Source organism: Silene latifolia, chromosome 1 (assembly GCF_048544455.1).
Source record: "Silene latifolia isolate original U9 population chromosome 1, ASM4854445v1, whole genome shotgun sequence".
Classification (NCBI taxonomy): domain Eukaryota; kingdom Viridiplantae; phylum Streptophyta; class Magnoliopsida; order Caryophyllales; family Caryophyllaceae; genus Silene; species Silene latifolia.
In genome coordinates this window covers 50,108,814-50,130,390 of record NC_133526.1, presented here as the reverse complement: position 1 = coordinate 50,130,390, position 21,577 = coordinate 50,108,814, and the positions used below count along the sequence as shown (strand labels likewise).

Here is a 21,577-nt window from a genome sequence, read left to right as displayed (position 1 = left end):
TACATCTACTTCCCGATCAGCAGAACCAAGGAGAGCTAGAAATCAGTCTACAAGGACAAGAGAGAGTACGATTCGGCGAGAATCAAGCGGGCCGGGTACCGAGTGCAGGTGAGTAGGGATGCAGAATTATCTCAAGTATATCTAGCAGGAGTCAGATCCAGTAAGCAGCCAACAACTTGCTCCAACAGAATTCCAGCAGACTTCTCCATCAAAGCTTCAACAGTCTGTTCCAGCAAAGTTTCAGCGGTTTGTCACAGTAGGAGTGGGTTGGCTGCAGCTCCTTCCAACAGAATAGCAGCATAATCCAGAAGGATAGCAACAGTTTACCGGTAGCAGAGTAGCGACAGTTGAAGAATCAATTTTCCTCCTCAACAAAGTTGAGAAGTGAAATTGGGGGCAATTGTTAGGGCCAAAATTATCGTATTTTGCGTGAGCTACGTGGCACGAGATAAGTGGGTAATTCATGAGCAATGGACCCATTACATACATCGGGAGTCGGGCCCATGGACCGAGCCAGGCAGGTAGGTCTGGAAGCAGGATAATCCGGAGAAGGACAGCATGTGAAGAAGAGTTCGGCTTGGACTAAGATATTAATAAGATCCCGGGTAAGACAAGGAAATCCTAATTATTGCCATATTCTGAAAAAGGAAAGTCCAAGTTGTTACCAAACTCTACCTTGAGGAACAAGACAATTAAGTGGGGAACCCTAATAAACCCACTAGGGTTTATTCACTATAAATACAAGGAAGACAAACAAGAGAAGGGATCCATATTCACCCACATAAGAACACACATACAACGGCGTACTACAAAAGAGAAAGCTAGCAACCAAGCAGCAGCATCTTAGCCCTACGTACAAACCCCAAAACTATCCCATGAATACCATGAACACAATCTAATGATTACCTCCACCTTTAGATAATGATTACCCCAATCATTATCACCATCTTATCACATGAAAACCACTACAGCCAAAGTCCCACGTAGTAATCCGTCAAATAGCCACTGACATCCAATTAATATTCCGTCTGTCTCGCTTACGCACAAGACGGGTTATTTATCATCAGATCCGGACAGTTGTATATTGTATTTGTGCTCCGATTATCATATAGTGGAATATTGGCGGGATTCCGACTCCCCCCGCGGTTGTTTCCCACATCGGGTTTTCCGCGTCACCAAAATCTCTTGTGTCATTATTTCCTTATTTCGTCCTTTACTTTGTTCATATCGTTACTCCGTCTTAATTACATACATATTCCGTCACAAATCACACATAATTTAACCCCCGCTACGAGACTAAAAAGAGCGGTCATTTTAACCCTAAATTGGTAGAAATTTACCAAAACAGATACTAAGAGGATGTTTAATCCTCTCTATTGTAGATGCTCTTATACTGTATCTATCAACAATCATTGTGACTACATGATTAGCTCGGTTACTGTACTACTGTACCGAGTGTAATCACTTGATATGTTTTATTTTTTAGGTAAAGAAACTAGGTTAATCGAAATCAACTTATAACATCGTCGTGGATGTGAACGATAACCGAAAGTGAAAGACTTTTAATATACCAAGAAAATCATAACAAATGAAGGCAAAAAGAAGGCTCACAAAGAAAGGCTAAATCTTCAAAACCCGCCCCCCAAAAAAAAAATACTATAATAAAAATCAAGAAAGTAAATACAAAGATCCACAATATTTTGCCTAAAAGTTAGCCAAAAACCATTCAATTATGAATTATCCATGTCTTTTAAAATACACAAATTCTTATTTGTGACGGACGCTATCCGTCACAAACAAGTGACGGGGCAAATAGATACCGTATTAGCAATATGGGTCGGATAGTACTAATTGAGTGGGGTATGTTTAAAATATACTTCCTCCATTCCAATGAATTCTATACGTTTGCTTTATACACGTATATCAATGCTCGTTTTCTTTTGTTCATATTTTTAGTAACATATTACTAAAAATTATAAAAAATTGATATACATAATATACTCCGTATGATAATTTAAACAAAATCTCACATGACTATATTTTATGTTATATATTAGAAGTTATATCGGAGATTCTCCTCACATATGAATAGTGCCCAAAAATCAAATGTATAGAATTCATTGGAATGGAGGAAGTATAAAATTGTGATAGATTGTGAGTGGAAAACATATTGTACAATTGCATTTAATGCCAACATGCATGAAAAACTCCACCATATCATCTTTACGTCAAATGCTATCAACTTTCCATACTTCTTCAGCCATGACGGGCGCTTTTCATCAAACCTAATCATCTATTTAAATTTCCAAGTTTCCTCACAATCTTCATACTTTTCTCACAATCTTCATAATTATCATCAAATCTTCATACTTTTCACACAATCATAATCATCCACTCAAATTTTCATCAAATCTTCATACTTTTCTCACAAAACCATGGATATGGATTAGAACTCGCCAATGGAGGATGATAATATTAAGACCGCTAATTCTGTATCGATTGATGGTAATATTGAGACTGCTGATGGTGTATTGTTTGATGGTAAAGACGATGATTTTGCGACGATGTTGATGAGCAAAGATTTGTCTTTTATTTTATTTTTTGATGAGATTTTTTTGACGATTTTTTGACAAATTTAGTCGCATAAATGTTAGCATGCAATGTTTGTGTTGTTTATGAGTTTTTTTGGACGATTTAGATTACTAAAGAATTGTATTTATTAAGTTATTTTTCATATTTGTGTTCATGAGATTTTAGGGCAATTTTTGACATTTTTTTCAATAAGATTTTGGACGATTTACACGGATTTTAGGTCAATTTTTAGATCAATATTTGGGAGTGAATTTGTGTTGATGTTGTTGGAGTTGAAGAAACACAAATGCGTTTTCAATAGATTATCATTTTAGGTTATAGTGTGACCATTTTAGAGGTTCAGTGTTGTCAATTTAACCAAATCTTAAAATTTGGTTGCTCGTTATAGGTACCGATCTTTCATATATGTTAACATTGTGTAGTGTATACTGTCACCATTTTCTAGTTCGGTGTTGCTCTTGTATACTGTCACCATTTTCTAGTTCAGTGTTGCCCTTTTAACCAAAACGCATTCTTTTGTTTGCCTTGTCATAGGTACTAATCCTTAATATATGTTACCATTGTGTAGTGTACAGTGTCACCATTTTAGACTTCAATGTTACCTTTTTAACCAAACCTAGTTATTTTGTTTATCTTGTCATAGATATTAATCTTTAAACGTGAAATGGTAACAGTATGACTAAAGTTGGTTACATTCTGATTTACTGTTAAAATGTAACCATGATAGTTATGATATATAGACATTGTAGTATGAAATGTGAAATCATCTTGTGTGTGTTTAAAACTTAAAATGGTGACGTCCTGACTAAATATGGTTATATTCTGATGTACTGTTAAAATGTGACCATTATAGTTGTAATATGTAGTTGTTTTAGTATGGAATGTGACAGCATGTTGTGTGTTGAAAACTTAAAATAGTGACATTCTGACTAAAGTTGTTTACAATTCAGTGCTGCCCTTTTTAGATCTTTAATATATGTTACCATTGTGTAGTGTAAACTGTCACCATTTTAGACTTCAGTGTTACCTTTTCACTCAAGCCTAGTTATTTTATTTATCTTGTCATAGGTGTAACACCCATGTTAATTGAAGAGGTCCAGTGATAGGCTTAAATGACTAGTACTTAAAGGGATTAGAAGTACTTAAAGGGATTAGAAGTACTACTCATATCAACAAAGTGCACTTTCTTTTCTGGTTATCCATACAAAAGAACTCCACAGTTAAGCGTGCTTGACTGAGAGAAGTCTTAGGATGGGCGACCTCTTGGGAAGGTTCCCGAGATGCGCATGAGTGAGGACAAAATGCGCTGGAAAAGACCCGTGTTAATCTGTTGGCCATGTACACAGCCTGACGAGCTACCGTGAGTGACCGCTCCCGACCCTAGGTTTGGGCCGGGGTGTTACAATAGGTATTAATCTTTAAACTTAAAATGGTGACAGTATGACTAAAGTTGGTTATATTCTGATTTACAGTTAAATGGTGACCATGATAGTCATGATATGTAGACGTTTTAGTAAGAAACGTGACAACATGTTGTGTGTGTTTACAATTTAAAATGGTGACATTCTGACTAAATATGGCTACATTCTGACGTACTATTAAAATGTGACCTTTATAGTTGTGATATGTAGTTATTTTAGTATGAAATGTGCCAGCATGTTGTGTGTTGAAAACTTAAAATGGTGACATTCTGACTAAAGTTGTTTATAATTCAGTGTTGCCCTTTTAACCAAAGCTTAGTATATCTTGTCATAGGTACTGATCTATCAAGTTGTTTACTTGGAATAAAAACTATAAAATGGGAAAACATCTTCAGCTTGTATAAGAAACATTCGCAACTTAAGGGATTTAGTATCAAGAAATCAACATCTCGTAGGGCCAACGTGAAAGAAAGACCGTTGATTGAGAGATACTTTAGATGCTCTTGCGAAGGTGGAGTAAAGTTGTTTTGAATGGCGGCCCTGAAGTCATTACTAGCAATGTTAAGAATGTAGCAATTACTCGCTGTAAATGCGAAGTTTGTGTTAGGACACAAGTAAATAATGATGAATTATGAGAGGTAGTGCAACACGTGGTTGAACATAATCACCCTTTCACACCCGTTCAGTGGCAGCATTGTAACACCTCTGATTTTCGGCTAAATTAAAATTAACTTTTACATATAAAATGCGCCGAAATACAGAGATATTATAATTAATATACAAAGTCTCTTCTTACAAATGTTTAAAATAAAATATACAAGATAGAAAATGAAATAAAACTTTTACAAAGTCTCTAATAAAAACTTGAGTTGAAATCAAATCCTTTGAACAGCAGCGGAAGTCATCTAAAAAGAAAATCAGAAGACAGAAAGGAACTACCCCCATGACGAGTAGCCCCGAAGGGAGAAAACACGTCAGCCGGAAAGCTGAGTAACAGATAATACCTCAATAGAAGCAGAATAATTTTTGGTCATGGCGTGAAAACATAGACATGTAAAAATAAAAATAAATAGAGAGAATAATAAAAACACTCCTCGTTAAGTCATCCCATACTCAAACCTACTCCATAATATAATACACTCTCTCGTCCAAATAATTAACAAAGTTTCATCTCATTACTCTGTCTCACTCATTACTCCGTCTCATAATATAATACTAAAAAAGTAACCAATTATCGCATTCTCATCCTCTACCCTAAGACCAGGACAAGGGGCGAGTGAACTGGCGGATAAGACCGCGAAACAGTACTTCCATCTCAATATCGATTTCAAACTCAAATAACTCAATAACCATGGTCGATCTGGACCGTAAACACAATATGGTACAAAGGCCCCATAACTCAATATCAATAACCCATCTCAATCTCAATATCAATATCGTCAAAGTTCAAAGAACTGTGCTCAACAATTAGAGTATAACCTCTAAACTGCTCACCCACAAGTCAAGATAAAAGAAAAACGACAATTCAAATATAATACCGAGAAACCCAAATTCAATCTATGTACAACGATTATATGACTCAAAAGCCATAAGATAAAATCAACCTTAACACTATAAGACAACAACTACTGCGTGGCTCTTTGCTCCTAAATTAAGAGCACTAATACCACAATATGCTTTTCGCTAATTCATGACAAACCAAATTGACTGCATCAAATACTTTATGGATTATATGCACTGAAACATGCTTACTCTCACCTACAACCATCATACAAATACCTCACGACTTAAGCTCAATTGCCTCACTAACTAAACAAAAGAACTTCAGGTAATATCTAAACTATACCGCCATTAGCGACCCTTCTCACAAACAATGAATTTCTACGATAAAAATAATACTTCCTCCTATTCACTATTTTCTTTCCTATTTCCTTAAATAGATTATTCAGGTTTTCTTCCCCTTTCTTATTTTGGAAACTTTGACTCTTATTTTATTCATTCCTCTCTTCCATCACCAAACTCCACCCAACTCTTTTACCCATATTTTATTACTTTTCTTAATATTTTGCCCTCACAATCACCAAACCCCACCCAATTATTTTACTCTTATTTTATTCCTCGCCTTAATACCCGTGCCCACAAATAAAGGGAAGAAAATAGAGACTAGGAGGGAGTATAATTACTACTCATAAATAATAGTACATCAAAATTCATAGTATAAACAATTCACCATATAAATTCATCTCATTCGCACATAATTACAACCTCGAATAATAATAAGAATAATAGGATCGGTAGAATCGTTACTCCGTAATAGCACGAAAAACAAGAATAGAGGCACATAATAGATCCTAGACGGCAACAACAACGTGCCGCACGAGGTGGGAAACAAGGAAATAGCCCTTTTGGAATTAAAAGAGAACCATGATGGTGATCTCATTATTAGTATAAGATCATACATGAGGATGAATGAAGATTATAGGTAATATAGGTAATGGGATACACTTGGATGAATCTTGTGCAAAGGGTTTTGATAAAAAGCATATATAAGAAATTGTAGAGAGAACCAAGTGCTTGCAGTCTAGTGGTAGATTTGGGTAACCTCAAAGCTTGTAAAGGCAAGAATTGCGAGGTTCCGTGTTCGAACCCATGGATGAGAAATTGCATGCGGTTATCTCGGCGGCCCCAATTGGGGTGGTTTACATGGTCCAGGTGGTGACGCCGGAATACCTGGGCCCGGGGAGATTAAACCACCCCTCGTCACAAAAAGAAAAAAAAAAGAAATTGTAGAGAGAGTATAGAGTAATTGGATGACAACTAGGGTTTATGAATCAACATAAAAAGTGATAAAGCATACATGGAAAAATAGGACGAAGTGGAAATAAACATGGGCTTTGTCCCGTTACAAAAATCCGGACCAGTTTCTTAAACTAAATTTTCACAATATTTTTAAGTAACAAATAATAATTATTTTATTTTATACAATAAAATTATTAATAATATATAATAGAAATATTTGGGATATTACAAGCATCATCATAGGTCGGAGCGCAAAATCACAGAAGCAGAGGGTGGGGTAATAAAGTCAATGACTGAAGCGCATGTTCCTCCATCAGTTCAATTCAGGGTTGCTACGGCAGGACTGGGGGTGATGCGTTTGTCAGCCACACAAAGCGAGATCATATTAATTATGTTAACAGATTGAAAATGAAATCAATTGAAGGTGGTGATGCAGCCATTTTGATCAACCTCATGACTAGTAGGCAAGCGGAGGAGCCGGAGTTCTTTTTCCGTGTTCTGTTTGACGAAAAAGGAAGATTAAGTAACCTATTCTGGCGGGATGCGATGATGAGAGAGGACTATTTTTTGTACGGAGATGTTAAAATATTTGATATGACGTATCACACAAATAGCTACAATCTCATTTGTGGAGTCTTTGTTGGTATTAACAACCATTGGTCGAACGTCATGTTCGGTTGTGCTTTCCTGTAGAACGAGAGGGAAGAATCATTCGAGTGATTCTTCAACGTTTTCAATGAATCCATGGGTGAGGATGTTCGTCATGTCTCAGTCTTCACTATTGGAGCTAGTGTCCTCCACAGTTAGTGTGATAACGTGTATAAATCTCTTATAGGTTCACAGGGTATACTTAGTATTTTATCAGTTGATTAACGTTTACTAATAACGGTTGGCTTGCTAGAAGTTTGACGTTATTATCATACTGATGGCGGTGATCAACTGGTCCCTAAAAGTCACACCTAAAGGATGTGTTTGAGAGATGTGATTGTATGAAAATATAATCACATTGATGCCTTATATGACTAAACGGTTAGTCCATGTATTTGACTAAAAAGTTAGTCAATGTGACGATGAGACGATTATTTAATACAATTAAATAATATCAGCTGAGACGAATTAATTGTTAATTCGTAAATTGAATATAAACAGTTATATTTAATTAATGTATATAATGTTAGCTTAAACGAATTAAGATGTTAATTGGTAATTAAACGTAAACGGTTATATTTAATTAGAAAATTATAAATATGCGATATTTATAGTTAATGTATATATTATACGAAATTGTCATAATAAATGTTGATAGACCGGTATTAATGAATCGACTACAAACTGTTGTGTGTGGACTTATTAATACATGACGACATAAATGACAATTGATAAAATATACACATATTATACAATTTGACAACAACCTAAAAATAAGAAGATTTTTCTTCTTATTTTTGGTTGGGGTACACGGTTTGAGAAAAGAAAAAGGAAGAAAAATATCTCCCCCTCTTATTCTCCTTGGACGGTTATAAGAGGATAGAGGGAGCATTTTTTCTCACTGAATTTTCTCTACACTCTCATCACACAAAAACCCTAAATATCATTTAGAAATTAGGGTTCCTTTTCTAGCAAAAAAAGGGCATTTCTCGGAGCATTTTGGGTGCAACGATTAGGAGAATATCGATCTCGATATTTGTTCTTAGGCCAAATTGCTAGGACTGAAGGTTAATTCTAATCTCTATTCTTTTGTTTATACAATTCGTTTATGACTAGCAATTTCATATTTCATAATTTCGTTATAATCCAAAATTTTCTTGATGAAATATACCGATATTTCCCACAAGTGGTATCAGAGAATAGGCCACGAAATTATTTTACATGATTTTCATAAATGGATTAAAACAAAAAAAATTTTGATAAAAAAAAATTTCGGCCGAAACATTTTTTTTATGCCGAGATGTTTTTTGTTTTTGATTCCTTATTTCCATTTTGATTTATTGATATTGTTGTTTTAATATGTTAAGATGATAATATGATAAATTTGTAGATGTTTTGATTTAATAAGAATTAAATTGAAATGTTAATGGAAATTGTTTTGACATGATGATGTTCATTTGTTTTTGCTATATAGTTTTGGCATACAAGTTAATTTAATAATGTTCAAATCAATTGTGATGATCGATTTAATCAAAATATGGATATTCTTTTTAAGAGGTTAAATTGAATCATCTAGTTTGGATCTATGTTTAAATTAAACATTGATGATTATGCCAATCTTGTTCTAGTAGCAACATTAAACAAACTTGTTCATAAAAAGGGTTAATTTCGTGAAAAAGAAAAAAAAAATCTGTTTTTTTTTCGAAATTTTGGGCAAAATGCCGCAAGAAAAAAAAAAAACAGTTTTTTTCGTTTTTAGGGCAAATGCCGAGAGAAAAAAAAAATCTGTTTTTTCGATTTTATGGGCTAAATGCCGAGAGCAGAAAAAAAAAAGAATTTCGTTTTTTTTGTTTTGGCCGATTATTATTATACATCATATCTATAATGTATGATTGTTTGTTGTGAAAAAGTTCACAAATTTTAGATACCCAATTATTTTAAAGTGGTTTAAAATAATGTTAGATTAATTTATATTACAAGTTAATGTGTATTAAAATTGGAATTATTGTGAGTAATTGAGGAATTGTCACATAATTTTGATTATTTTTTTTTTTTTTGATAAAATGTAAGCTTTTCATTAAATCAAAAGGAGAACGTAACCATACATCGTGTTAAGACGACCCAACGAAATGGGCCTAAACAAAAACACGCGACAAACGAGTAGGAAAAACAGACTGGCCCAAGTATCACTTACGGCCACCGACAAGACCAAACTCTTACCCTATTTCCTTTTAACAACAAATCCCAGGAGAGAGAGAAAAAGGGAGCCAGCGGCGCCATCTTCATCTTCCACACAAATCATGGATCCACTGATCCTGCAACTCCTTCCTCCCTGTCACAATTTTAGTTACCCAAATCTTCATCTCTTTGATGATACCAGCCGCCATAGTTTCTGGTCTGACAACCATAGCCTCATGCTTGCTGCGATTCCTCTGGTACCATATGGAATACATCATAGCATTGATGATTCCATTGATAGCGTCCTTCCTAGCCCGAGATCCACTGATGTTGCTCCGCCAATCCGTCATATCGTCTCGAGGTAAGCTGAAACCCATCCATTGCTCAACTCTGTTAATGATTCTTTGACTATATTCACAGGAGAAAAAAAGATGATCCAAGGAATCGTCCCCATCTCCACATATCAAACAGGTAGTATCAATGTCTACTCCAAAACTTTTCAGTTTTATATGTGTGTTCAAACCTTTATGGAAATAAATCCATGCTAGCATACTGTGTTTGGGAATAGTCATTTGGTTCCATACCAGAGATGACCAAGAGACCTGGTCATTTTTATGTCGAAGGTACTCGTAACCTTTGGCAATAGTGTACGTTTTACCAGGGATGTTATCCCATTCTTTCTTTGTAAATATGGGACAATAAGAAGGTCCCTCACTTCTGAGACTTTCCTCCGATACCAGCTAGTGTCTTGAGTCGGGTCATAAATTTTCCAGTCCTGTGCTTTAAGATAAGTGTGACTAACCCACTTAACCCAAAGATGATCAGCTTTAGCATAGAGCCACCACAAGAGTTTACCCAATGCAGCCTTGTTCCAAACCAGACCGTCTTTAAGTCCCAGACCCCCCTCAGACTTGGGTTTACAGACCTTGGACCACCCCACCAAAGGGGTTCTTATGTATTCAGTGGACCCATCCCAGAGAAAATTCCTGCATATAGTTTCTATACGTGCTATGACTCCACTTGGCAGAATGAACATTTGAGCCCAGTAATTGTGATAAGTTTTCAAAACAGACTTGATAAGAACGAGTCTACCAAAGATAAGACAACTTCTTGGTGCCTAGTCCCCGATTTTATTCATGAGCTTCTCAATTATGGGAGCACAGTCATGAGCGATCAATCTAGTAGTTTTGATGGGGACTCCCAGGTATTTAAAAGGGAGGTTCCCTTCCACACACCCAGGACCCGGAGAATATCACGTTTGATATCTTCATTGACCCCATTAAAATATACATTAGACTTCCCCTTACTCATCTTCAAACCTGAAGCAATAGAAAAAGTAGAGAATGTCCTGAGGATTACCATAATGGATTGCACATCTCCTTTGCAAAAGAGAAGGAGGTCGTCTGCAAACATCAAATGGGTGAGTCTCAGAGGCTTACACAAAGGATGATAATGAAAAATCATTGTCTCTGTGGTAAAAGCTAGAAGCCAGTTAGGTACTCCATGCACACCGTGAAAAGCGGGGAGAGAGGGGGTCGCCTGTCTAAGTCCTCTCTTCCCTTCAAAGAAGCCAAAACTATCTCCATTCAAACTCAGAGTATATGTAGCTGTAGTGACACATTCCATTACCCATCCTATAAACTTCCTTGGGAGCTTAAGAGCAATAAGCATTTGCTTGAGGAAACTCCACTCCACTGTGTCATACGCCTTCTGAAGGTCTAGCTTGAACAAACATCTGGAGGAAACATTTCCCCTAGAGTACAACCTGATAATATCCTGACAGATCAGTATATTCTCCATAATACTCCTCCCCTGTATGAAACCCCCCTGATTTTGTGAGATCACCTCAGGTAAAATAAGAGCCAATCTGTTACACAGAACTTTAGAGATGCATTTATAAATTACATTACAACAAGCAATAGGCCTAAAATGAAGGACAGTGGATGGCCTATCTACCTTGGGAATTAGGGTCACCATGGTGGCATTAACTTGCTTAAGTAGCTGGCCAGTTCGAAAAAAATCTTGAACTGCTTCAGTAACAGTTGGTCCAACTATGCCCCATGCATCCTTATAAAATTTACTTGAATAACCATCTGGTCCTGGTGCCTTATCATTGGGAATCTGATGGAAAATATTCTTAATCTCCTCTTTGGTGACTGGGGCAAGGAGCCTTTGTTTCTGGTTGTCATCACAAACCCTCCCCCTCCTCACTATTTGCACGTTCACAGGGGTAACATCACTCTGAGATCCCAGTAAGGAATGATAATACTCAAGAAAAGCTTGTTGGATGTCTGCCTTGGAAGTGTGCAAGACTCCCTTGGAGTCCTTGATTTCATGAATTGCATTCTGATGTCTCCTAGCTTTAATCACTCCATGGAAATATGAACTGTTTAAGTCACCCTCAGTGACCCAATGTGCTTTGGCTTTCTGTCTAAGGTATTCCATGCTAGCTTGCTGAGTTTGGCTGGCCTTCTTACTTGTCTCATGTTCAAGTGAATAAGGTTCGGATCCCCGGACTTGTCTCGCAAATCGATTTTGAATATGAATAAGGCTAGCCATAGCTTGTTCATTCTTTGTCTCTATATTTGAGAAATGAGACCTGTTTAGCTCCTTGAGCTTTGGCTTGAGTCTCTTCAGCCTAGTGACCAGTTTGAACATTCTGGTTCCTCTAATTCTTTGCTCCCATGCTTGCTCAACAATACTCTGGAACAGAGGAGAAGTACTCCACATATTAAAATATTTGAAAGGACGGTTTCTCTGCCCATCTTGATGTCTCCCAGCAACAATACAAGGTGTGTGATCATAAGTACCCTCAGGTAAGAAGTTGGCACACAAATGAGGGAACATATCAGCCCAGTCACAATTGATCAAGAATCTGTCTAATCTGCTATAAATTCTAGACTCAGGTTCTTGCTTATTATTCCAAGTATAGTAACCCCTTGAGCTTGATGTCAATTAAATGGCAGAATCCAAGCAATCTGAAAAGGATCGGACTCGCACTACTCACTGAACCCCCCAGTCTTTCATTTGCATTTAGAACACAATTAAAGTCACCCCCAACAGCCCATGGTCCACTCATAGACCTAGCTATACGACTCATATTACTCCACAAAGACTCCCTTTCACTGATCCCATTGTAGGCATAAACAATAGTATAGTGAAACTGATTATTACCTATCTTGTCCAAGATAGACATGTGAATATACTGAGCATCATACTCAAGTATATGAATGTCACCAGATGAGGATTCCAAAGCACAATAATTCTTCCCCCGGGTGTTTATTGTTATTAGATGTAAGACTCCAATCCTGGAAGACCCTATACATAGACTTATTCTTATTGCTAGCTTTTATTTTTGTTTCTAAGAGACCAAAAACAGCTACTTTATTCTTATGAAGAAAATTATTCACAAACTTCTGCTTCTCCTCTCTATTCAACCCCCTAACATTCCAAAAACCTAGCTTAATCATGGAGGTAGATTAGGAGGCTCATTACCATTATGCACACTACCTTCCTTAGGAGAGCTCTGACCACTCAAGACCTCTTTATAAGTAGGGGATCCTTGTGTGGTTAAGCTGACATCAATACCCTGCTTAGGGAGTCTGACAGGGGATATAGTCCCATTACTGATCTGAACAGGCTTTGCCAATGATGTACTGGGCTCCTGTGCTGTGATTGCAATTGGAGCCTGAATTTTCTTCACTTGAACTGGCCTCCAAACCTTTTGAGTTTTCGTAACCTCTTTGTTTAAGCCTTTCCTGCAGTTAATTTGTTCATGCCCTATTTGTTTGCATTTGTTGCAGGTACTAGGCTTCCACTCGTATTCCACAGGTATTTGTATTCTATTCTGCTTTTCATCCAGAAAGGTAATATGTGATGGGAATTTTTGATCAACTTTCAATTCAACCATAAGTCTAGCAAACCCTAATCTGGTTTTACTCTCTGTGGTTTGGATAAATTACTCTACATAATTAAGAAATTATGTCTTGAATGATTAATTTATTGTTGATGCATTTTTATTTAGTTGTATGAATTGTTGAATGGTTTATTTACGTATTTTTGCAATCGGTTGTAATTTTGTATTACCTAGTGTGGCTTTAGTTGATTATGTTTTCGTAATGATGGAAACATAGTCTTGATGTAATTTCGAGATCTCGAATCTCCTTTGGTTTTCTTTAGTATTATGGTTTTGAATTAGAATGTAAATAGGTTTATTTTGTAATTTTTATTTGTAATTTTGAGAAGACTAAAGATGGAGATTGGATTGCTCACTCCCGCTACATGGACCAAGATGGAACATCAAGACAAGCTTCTCGGGTCCTAGGAAGGATTCCAAAGTTGTATTTATGTTCATTTTGGTAGATAGGCCACACTAGGACTTTATTATTGTTTTACGTTTTTCCATTCTTGTTGCTTTTCTTCGCATGATAGTTAGTGCATCATATTCCGCCTAAACCAAACCACCTACTTAAATGCATGAAAATTGACTCATATAGTTTGGATGTTAGTTATCATGGACATAAAACTGTCACACAATTTTAAGCCATCATCTTAGTTTATTCATTCTCGCATGCTAGATATTAGTTCACTTAAAATGAATTAAAATAAAGTTGATGGGATCCTCTAAAACTAAAATTGAGACTGGTCTTTATAGGCCAAACAACTATGAATCCCTTCTTCGTCGGTAGGCATATAGGACCTTACTCTCCATATGACCCCTTCTACGTTGGGTAAGTAGTTTGTGTTGACTTATTTTACCTCAACATTATAATCCGAAGAGTTTCTCGTGATTATGATGGACTATAGATAGAATTTACAGAAATTTATCAACCGAGAATTCTAAAAGTAGAATTAGCCAAGAGGTTGGCTTATCAATTTACAGATAATTGAGTTTTGTGATCATTTATATAATTCTTGAGGGAGGTCAATTGTATAAATGCTTGAGTCTTCGCATTATAACAGTTTTGCATTAGACTTAAATCATAACGATGAGTATGCTTATTATGTTTTTATTCTTCTTTTCGCAGTGTAAAATTCGTTTTATATTGATAATACTGCTTACAACAAATGGCTGGAAATAATGATATCCTTATGCCAAGTGCCACACTTGTACGCGAGTCCTGGCTCAAAACTTTCATGGACCACATGAATCAGTCCACACGACTGAAGAATGACGGGTCCAACTTTGCGGACTGGGAGGCATCATTAGGGAATGCTGCCATTGCTGACGGTAAGCTCAAGTACTTAACTGAGCCAATACCGCCAAACCCAGGCCCCAATGCAAGAGCTAACGAGTCACTTGCTTATAGTGACTTCGTCATGGAAGCGGGTGCGATAAAGAACGTACTCATCTTTGCAATGGAAACCAATTTGAAAAGACACTTCATTGCCCAAGGTGCAAACAAGATTTTCACCACGCTCACTAATGAGTTCTCAAAAGCACCGAGAATCGTTACTTATGAGCATACCTGTCACTTCTTTGATGCGAAACTCCAGAAGGGCCAACCGGTTAGCCCACACATTCTTAACATGATTGAGAATGTCGAGAAACTAGAGGCACTTGATTGCAAAATCAGTGAGAGCATAGTCATTGACCGCATGCTTCATTCACTTCATGATGGTTTTGCCCTCTTCAGGGCAAATTACTACATGAATGACATGAAAAAAAGTCCTCATGAGCTACACTCACTTCTCGTACAGACCGAGAAGGATATTAAATTGAGTGGGAGCATGAAGCAAGATGTTCTCATGATTTCCAACAAGAATAAGGGTAAAGGCAAAGCTCACGGCGACCTAACTGTAGGAAAGCCAAAGTTTAAGAAGTCAGGAAATGGTAAGAGTGGGCCTGGTGAGAATAGTGGCTCACAAGGCAAGGAAAAGAGCAAGGGCGGTAACGTTGAGTGCCACCATTGTCACAAGACTGGGCATTGGAGGAGGAACTGTCCCGTGTACCGTGAGGACATAAAAGCAGGTCGCGTCACTCCTGTTGGTATGTCATCTTATATTCATATGATTGAGATTAACCATGCAAGTTTCGGAACTTGGGTACTTGATACTGGTTGTGGTTCTCATCTGTGTAATCATTTGCAGAGCCTAAAAAACATCACACCCCTCACAAAGGGTGATGTGGACCTGCGAGTGGGGAATGGAGCAAGAGTTGCTGCAGTCTCAAAGGGAACATACGTAATCCAGCTCCCGAGTGATTTTGAGTTATATTTATATAACTGTTACTATGTACCCAGTTTATCTGAGAATATTATTTCTGTTTCCGTACTTGATAAAGACGGTTTTTCATTTTCAATAAAGGACAATAGCTGTATTTTCTCTTTTAATGAAATGGTTTATGGCAAAGCAGTTTCCATGAATGGAATTTATATCTTAGATCAAACCACAGATATATTACATGTGAATTATAAGAAATTAAAGGTTGGTGACAAAGATCAAACTTATCTATGGCATTGTCGAATGGGACACATAAATGAAAAGTGTGTAAAGAAACTCATTGAGAGTGGGACTATCCCCACATTTGATTTCTCATCATTTGGCACGTGTGAATCATGTCTTATCGGCAAAATAACTCGAATTTCCTTCAAAGGTGTTGGAATGCGCGCTAATGACCTATTAGGACTCATACATACTGATGTATGTGGACCTATGTCAATCACCGCAAGAGACGGCTATAGATATTTTATCACTTTCACGGATGATTTGAGTAGATACGGATATGTCTACTTAATGAAGCATAAAAGCGAGTCTTTTGAAAAATTCAAGGAATACCAGAATAAGGTTGAGAACCAACTGGGAAGAATGGTTAAAGCACTCCGTTCAGATCGGGGTGACGAATATCTTTCAAATGAGTTTGATCAACATCTTAAAGAATGTGGAATAGTTTTACAGTTAACTCCACCTGGAACACCTCAATTAAATGGTGTGTCCGAACGGAGAAATCGAACACTACTTGATATGGTTCGATCCATGATGAGTCACACGGTAGTGCCTGATTCATTATGGGGCTTTGCTCTTTTGTCAGCTGCTCTTATACTTAACCGAAGTTCGTCTAAAGCTGTCGACAAGACTCCATATGAAATGTGAAAGGGAACGGTCCCTAACTTGTCCTTTATTCGGGTTTGGGGCTGCGAGGCTTATGTCAAGTGGAGACACGAGGATAAGCTCGGCCCGCGATCGGTCAAGACATACTTTATTGGTTATCCAAAAGGAATGTTTGGTCATTACTTCTATTCGCCTACCGAACATCGAGTTTTTGTTGCGGCTAGTGCAAAATTCTTAGAGAAAGAATTTCTCGAGAACAAGTCAAGTAATAGAACCTTAGAGCTGTCGGAGATTCAAGAACCAACAACCGAGGAACAGATGGAGGAAGATGTTCCTTCAACTAATGATGCGGTTAACATTCCTCAGGAACCTAGGAGGTCTGGTAGAGTCTCTAATCCTCCAGACAGATACATTGGTATGGTCGAGGTGATGTGAACATTATTTGCGCACATTTAGTCCCCTAATTGAGCCTATTTTGCATACTATTATAACATTATATGACCATTTTACCCGTTAAAACCTTCCTATTTGCTTTTCTATCGCATTTCATATGTTTTGTAGAAAAGAAGATAATAAGGCGGAAATTCCCGTCTTTCGTGCATATTTGGAAGCTTATTGATGATATTAGATGGACTAGTATGAAGAAGAGGCAAGAATGATGACCAATGATGTAGGAATAAAGAGTATATAGAAGGGTCATAAGATTTAAAGCAAGGAGGAAAAGCAAGGAAGCCATTCATGAAGAAAACTGCTCGGAACGCAAACCAAGGGTTGCTCCTTTGGCTCTGAAAATAGGCTAGATGGAACGCCGTCGAAAAAACAAGTGATCTAGGCTTTTGAATCACTCCAATAGGAGTCCGGATGAGAAAATGACGTCCGTTTTACAATCCGAGGTCAAACAAAGAAGCTGTTCAGGAATCCGCGCGTCCCGAGCTGAAGACGCTCGTCTTCCCTACAATCCGCTCGGATTGCTCCAAATACGCTCGGATTCCCTCTCTTTTTGCCCGAGCGTCTTGCTCCGAATACGCCCGTCTTCCCCTGCTACAATCCGAGCGTCCCGAGGCTAATCGCTCGGATTCCTTTCCAGCGATTTTCGTGTTCTTCAAGCTCCGTGAAAGACGCCCTTCCTTCGAAAAATACCGGCTTCTCCCTGCTCAAATCTCAAAAGTGTAATTACTAGTTTAGCCCTTAGTTAACCCTAATGCATCCACCTAATTTCCACTATAAATACCCCATTTGTAATAATCAAACCATCAAGTTTTATTAGATTAGAACCAAGTTTTATTAGATTAAATCAAGCTTTCTTAGATTAGATTAGGAGTAGATTAGAATAGATTAATCTCAATATTTCCACACAAATTACACATTAATCTCTCCTTAATTATTGTTCAAGTTTATTATTCAAGTTTATTATTGGGTAATTGAAGATTATTGGGTTATTATTGGGAGATTGACAACCTTCCATCAATCATCAATTTCTTCTATTATTCTTTGCATTATTATTTTGGAATCTCCATAGGTATAACTCTCTTAATCCTTGTTTTAATTATTGTTAATCTTTCTTACTTGTTCATCATGATTTACCTTGTTAATATGATTGACAACCTTGTTAGCATGTTAAACTTGATAATGAGTGAGTAGTCTCTTAGCTAGGATTAGTGGGTAATTAAGGGAAACAAACATGGGGATTGATTCATGCTTAATCTAATATGTTCACATGATTAAATTGCTTGCTTGTTGTGATGTCAACTTTATGCACATGTTATGTTTGATGAAATGCTAAGCCTATGAATCCTTGCATTTTTACCATCTCTTATCTACTCAACTTGACTCGTAAGATATAAACCAACTCGAGTCTTGTTAGACCATGCATAGAAGTTGATTAGGAGGAAAGTAAGTCGACTTGTAGGTGTTGTACAATCTAATCGATTCGGCTCCGGGACCCAACTCTTCCTAAGAACCGTAAGATATAACCCAACTCGGTTCCTCCACAACATTAATTGCTTGCAACCTTGTAAACATGTTTGTATGATCAACACCATGAATCCCCCATGACCCCATGACATCCTAGCAATTTTAATCATTTGTTTACATCTTTCCTTTTATTGCTTGATTTACCTTATTGTTTGCATTAGCCTAGAACACAACTACAAACCAACCAAATTGTGACGCTAGCATAAATTGAGATAGATAGACTTAGAACCCAAAGCACACCGTCCCATGGATCGACCTCGACTTACCACTAACTAGTTGTTTGTTGAGTATTATAAATGTGTTTGATTGGATGAGTGACGACATCATCCACATCAAAATGGCGCCGTTGCCGGGGATGGTGCTATGTGATTAAGTTCTTACTTGTTTGTCTATTTTGATTTTGCTTTCACCTTGAGGAACTTGTTCCTCAAGGATTGTTCTTACCGTTTTTGTGTAGTTTCCATGCTTGTAGTTGTTTCCTTGTCTTAGCTATGATGACTCAAGACATGTGTTATGGAGTATGTGGTAGATTCTTTGAGTATGACTATGGGTATGGGGAGTTTGAGGAGCAAGTCAACACAAACCTACCTTATTATTTGTACAACGAAAATCCTAACCACTACCCCAACTTTTCCAACCAAAACACTCACATCCAATATCCACAACAACCACCCACCCAATACCCACTTCATAATGAGTTTCAATTGCCACAATACAACCACTTTCACACATACCCACAACAAGAAAATGAACCCATTCAAAATATGATTCTCCAAATGATGGGAGATCAACAAAACTTCTTCAAACAAATGCTAGAGAAGAGCCAAAAGAGGGATAATGTTCTTCAAGGCATTGTTGCCCAAAGTGAGGAGTTGGAGATTCAAATTGCCCAAATGAGAGAATCCCAAGAAACCACCCCCCACCACTCCTTGGACATTGACCATGAATGTGAGTTTGAAGGAGTTACCTTTGATGAGAAGTGGGAAGAGCCAACCTCTTTGGTCTCTTGTGAGTATGAAAGTGTGGTATTTGATGATGAAGACATGAGGTTGAGTAAGCCAAGTACTCTTAGCCGTTGTGAGTATGAGGGTGTGACCTTTGATGTGAATATTGAGATGGTGGAGGAAGAATTAATGAAGAAGAGTGAAGCCCCCATTTATGATTCTTATGGAGATAGCGACGATGACAAGCCTATGGAAGAAGCTTGTGCCGAATATATGTCTTGCATTGAAGAAGAGGAATGGAGTTGTGAGGTTGCCTCACTTGAGGAGCCCATCCTTGAGAGGTTTGAGGTATGCTTCCATGAAGAAGATGAATTCCTCTTTCCTAATGCCCACGAAGACTACTTGGCACCTACCATGGAGCCAATGATTGTTGGAGAGGATATGGTGGACCTTCTTCAAAAGGTCAAAGCATCATACAAGGGGTACTTGGTGGAAAAACTCAAAGAGAAACTTTCACGTGAAGCTACTTGTGGAAATTTGGCACCCACAATGTCAACTTCTAAGGTATCCGGTCATCAATGTTATGAGAATTCTCCTTCTACTCTTGAAGGATTGATAAATCCAAATGCTATCATCACCACAAAAATTGAAGGAGAAGGTGGTGAGTTGAAGTCTCCGGATGAATATGAACCATACTACATACCTTATGTTGAAAAGAATCATGGGCTTGTTGGTTTGAAGCATTTCAAAGGCTCCAGTGCTAAGGGCAAGGTGAATGAGAGAGTAAGTGGCAAGCTACCTTGGCCAAGCTTCATATTGAATTGGAACAAACCGTATTCATGCTTGTTTGAAGATTGTGCTCAAGCATTTGACCGATTATTGAGAGCATTGAGCAACATGGACAACATCAATAACCATGGCAACAAGGAATGAGTTTGGTGGAGTCCTCCCTCAAACCACCATTTGTAAGATATCCTTTCCTTTGACTTTGCATTACATTTACACTTGCATTTAGTTATATACATATACATTTAGCTTGCATTTATATTTTATTTCATATTGCATTTACATTAGTTAGTTCCTATAGTATAGTTTGCATTGTAATATATCTCACATGATTCATGTAGTTAGTTGCATATAAACTAGAATTCATGCATAGTCACTAATGGCCAAACCTATTCATTTCTACACTAGAAATAGTGTTTAAATCGGTTTGGGGAGGTTTGATCATAAGTGACCATAGTTTAAATCATGCATCATATAGTATAGTTTAAATTGCATTCATTTGTTATATTGTCATATAGAATTGCATTTAGTTAGAGCATGCATTCATTCATATCATATTGCATTTGTACTTCAATTTCAAAAAAATCAAAAAAAATCAAAAACATGTATTTTCTTTTTTTCCTACTCCTACATGTACATTGAGGACAATGTCCAAAATAAAGTGGGGGATGAGAATTTATATTCCAAAAATGCATAAAAATTGAAAAATTTCGAAAAATCACAAAAATATGTCTTTTAATTTCATAAAAACAAAAACCATAAAAATTTGAAAAATTGAAAAATCCAAAAACAAGTTCATTTCCTTTGTAGTGTAGACTTGTATATATTGTTTTGTATATATTGTGTTTGTTCATCCTTTTTCACATTGATTGACTACGCCACATCCGAGACATGAGGATATTGAAGACCGCATGGTATGATCTTTCCAATCTCCTTTTTCCTCTTTATGTTAATGACTATGTGGCTTTATTTTGATTGATGCGGTAAAAACAATGTGAACTTAGGACTTGCATTTAGTTTATATGGCATATTAGTTGGTAGAATCATTTGCATTAGGATGTATATATGTTAGTTGCATCATGGCATGTAGTTTGCATGTTAGAAAAAATTTTGCGAAACCGTCTACTTGGGAAGCTTGACTAGTGTATATAGGCCCTAGTAGATGCTTTTTCTTCTTAAGACTTT

The 21,577-nt window shown here is 37.0% G+C and overlaps 1 protein-coding gene across 1 annotated transcript; it reads right to left on the bottom strand.

Annotated features, from left to right (window-relative positions):
- Window positions 1-131: 131 nt before the first annotated feature.
- On the bottom strand, window positions 132-10,674 carry LOC141646410 (uncharacterized). The gene is made up of 3 exons (XM_074454312.1): window positions 10,223-10,674; window positions 9,812-10,046; window positions 132-224 (listed from the first exon to the last, which is right to left on the bottom strand). The coding sequence occupies exons 1-3, from the start codon at window positions 10,672-10,674 to the stop codon at window positions 132-134; spliced, it is 780 nt and encodes a 259-aa protein (XP_074310413.1).
- Between the last annotated feature and the right edge of the window lie 10,903 nt (window positions 10,675-21,577).

What these genes read in the sequence shown, in the direction of transcription:
- LOC141646410 (XM_074454312.1), bottom strand. Translation starts at nt 10,674, where the DNA reads ATGTTCATTCTGCCAAGTGGAGTCATAGCACGTATAGAAACTATATGC. An exon ending in AGGTCTCTTGGTCATCTCTG is followed by an intron (nt 10,047 to 10,222) that starts GTATGGAACCAA and finishes CTGTGAATATAG; the next exon opens with TCAAAGAATCATTAACAGAG. An exon ending in TCAAAGAGATGAAGATTTGG is followed by an intron (nt 225 to 9,811) that starts GTAACTAAAATT and finishes TTGCTGGAACAG; the next exon opens with ACTGTTGAAGCTTTGATGGA.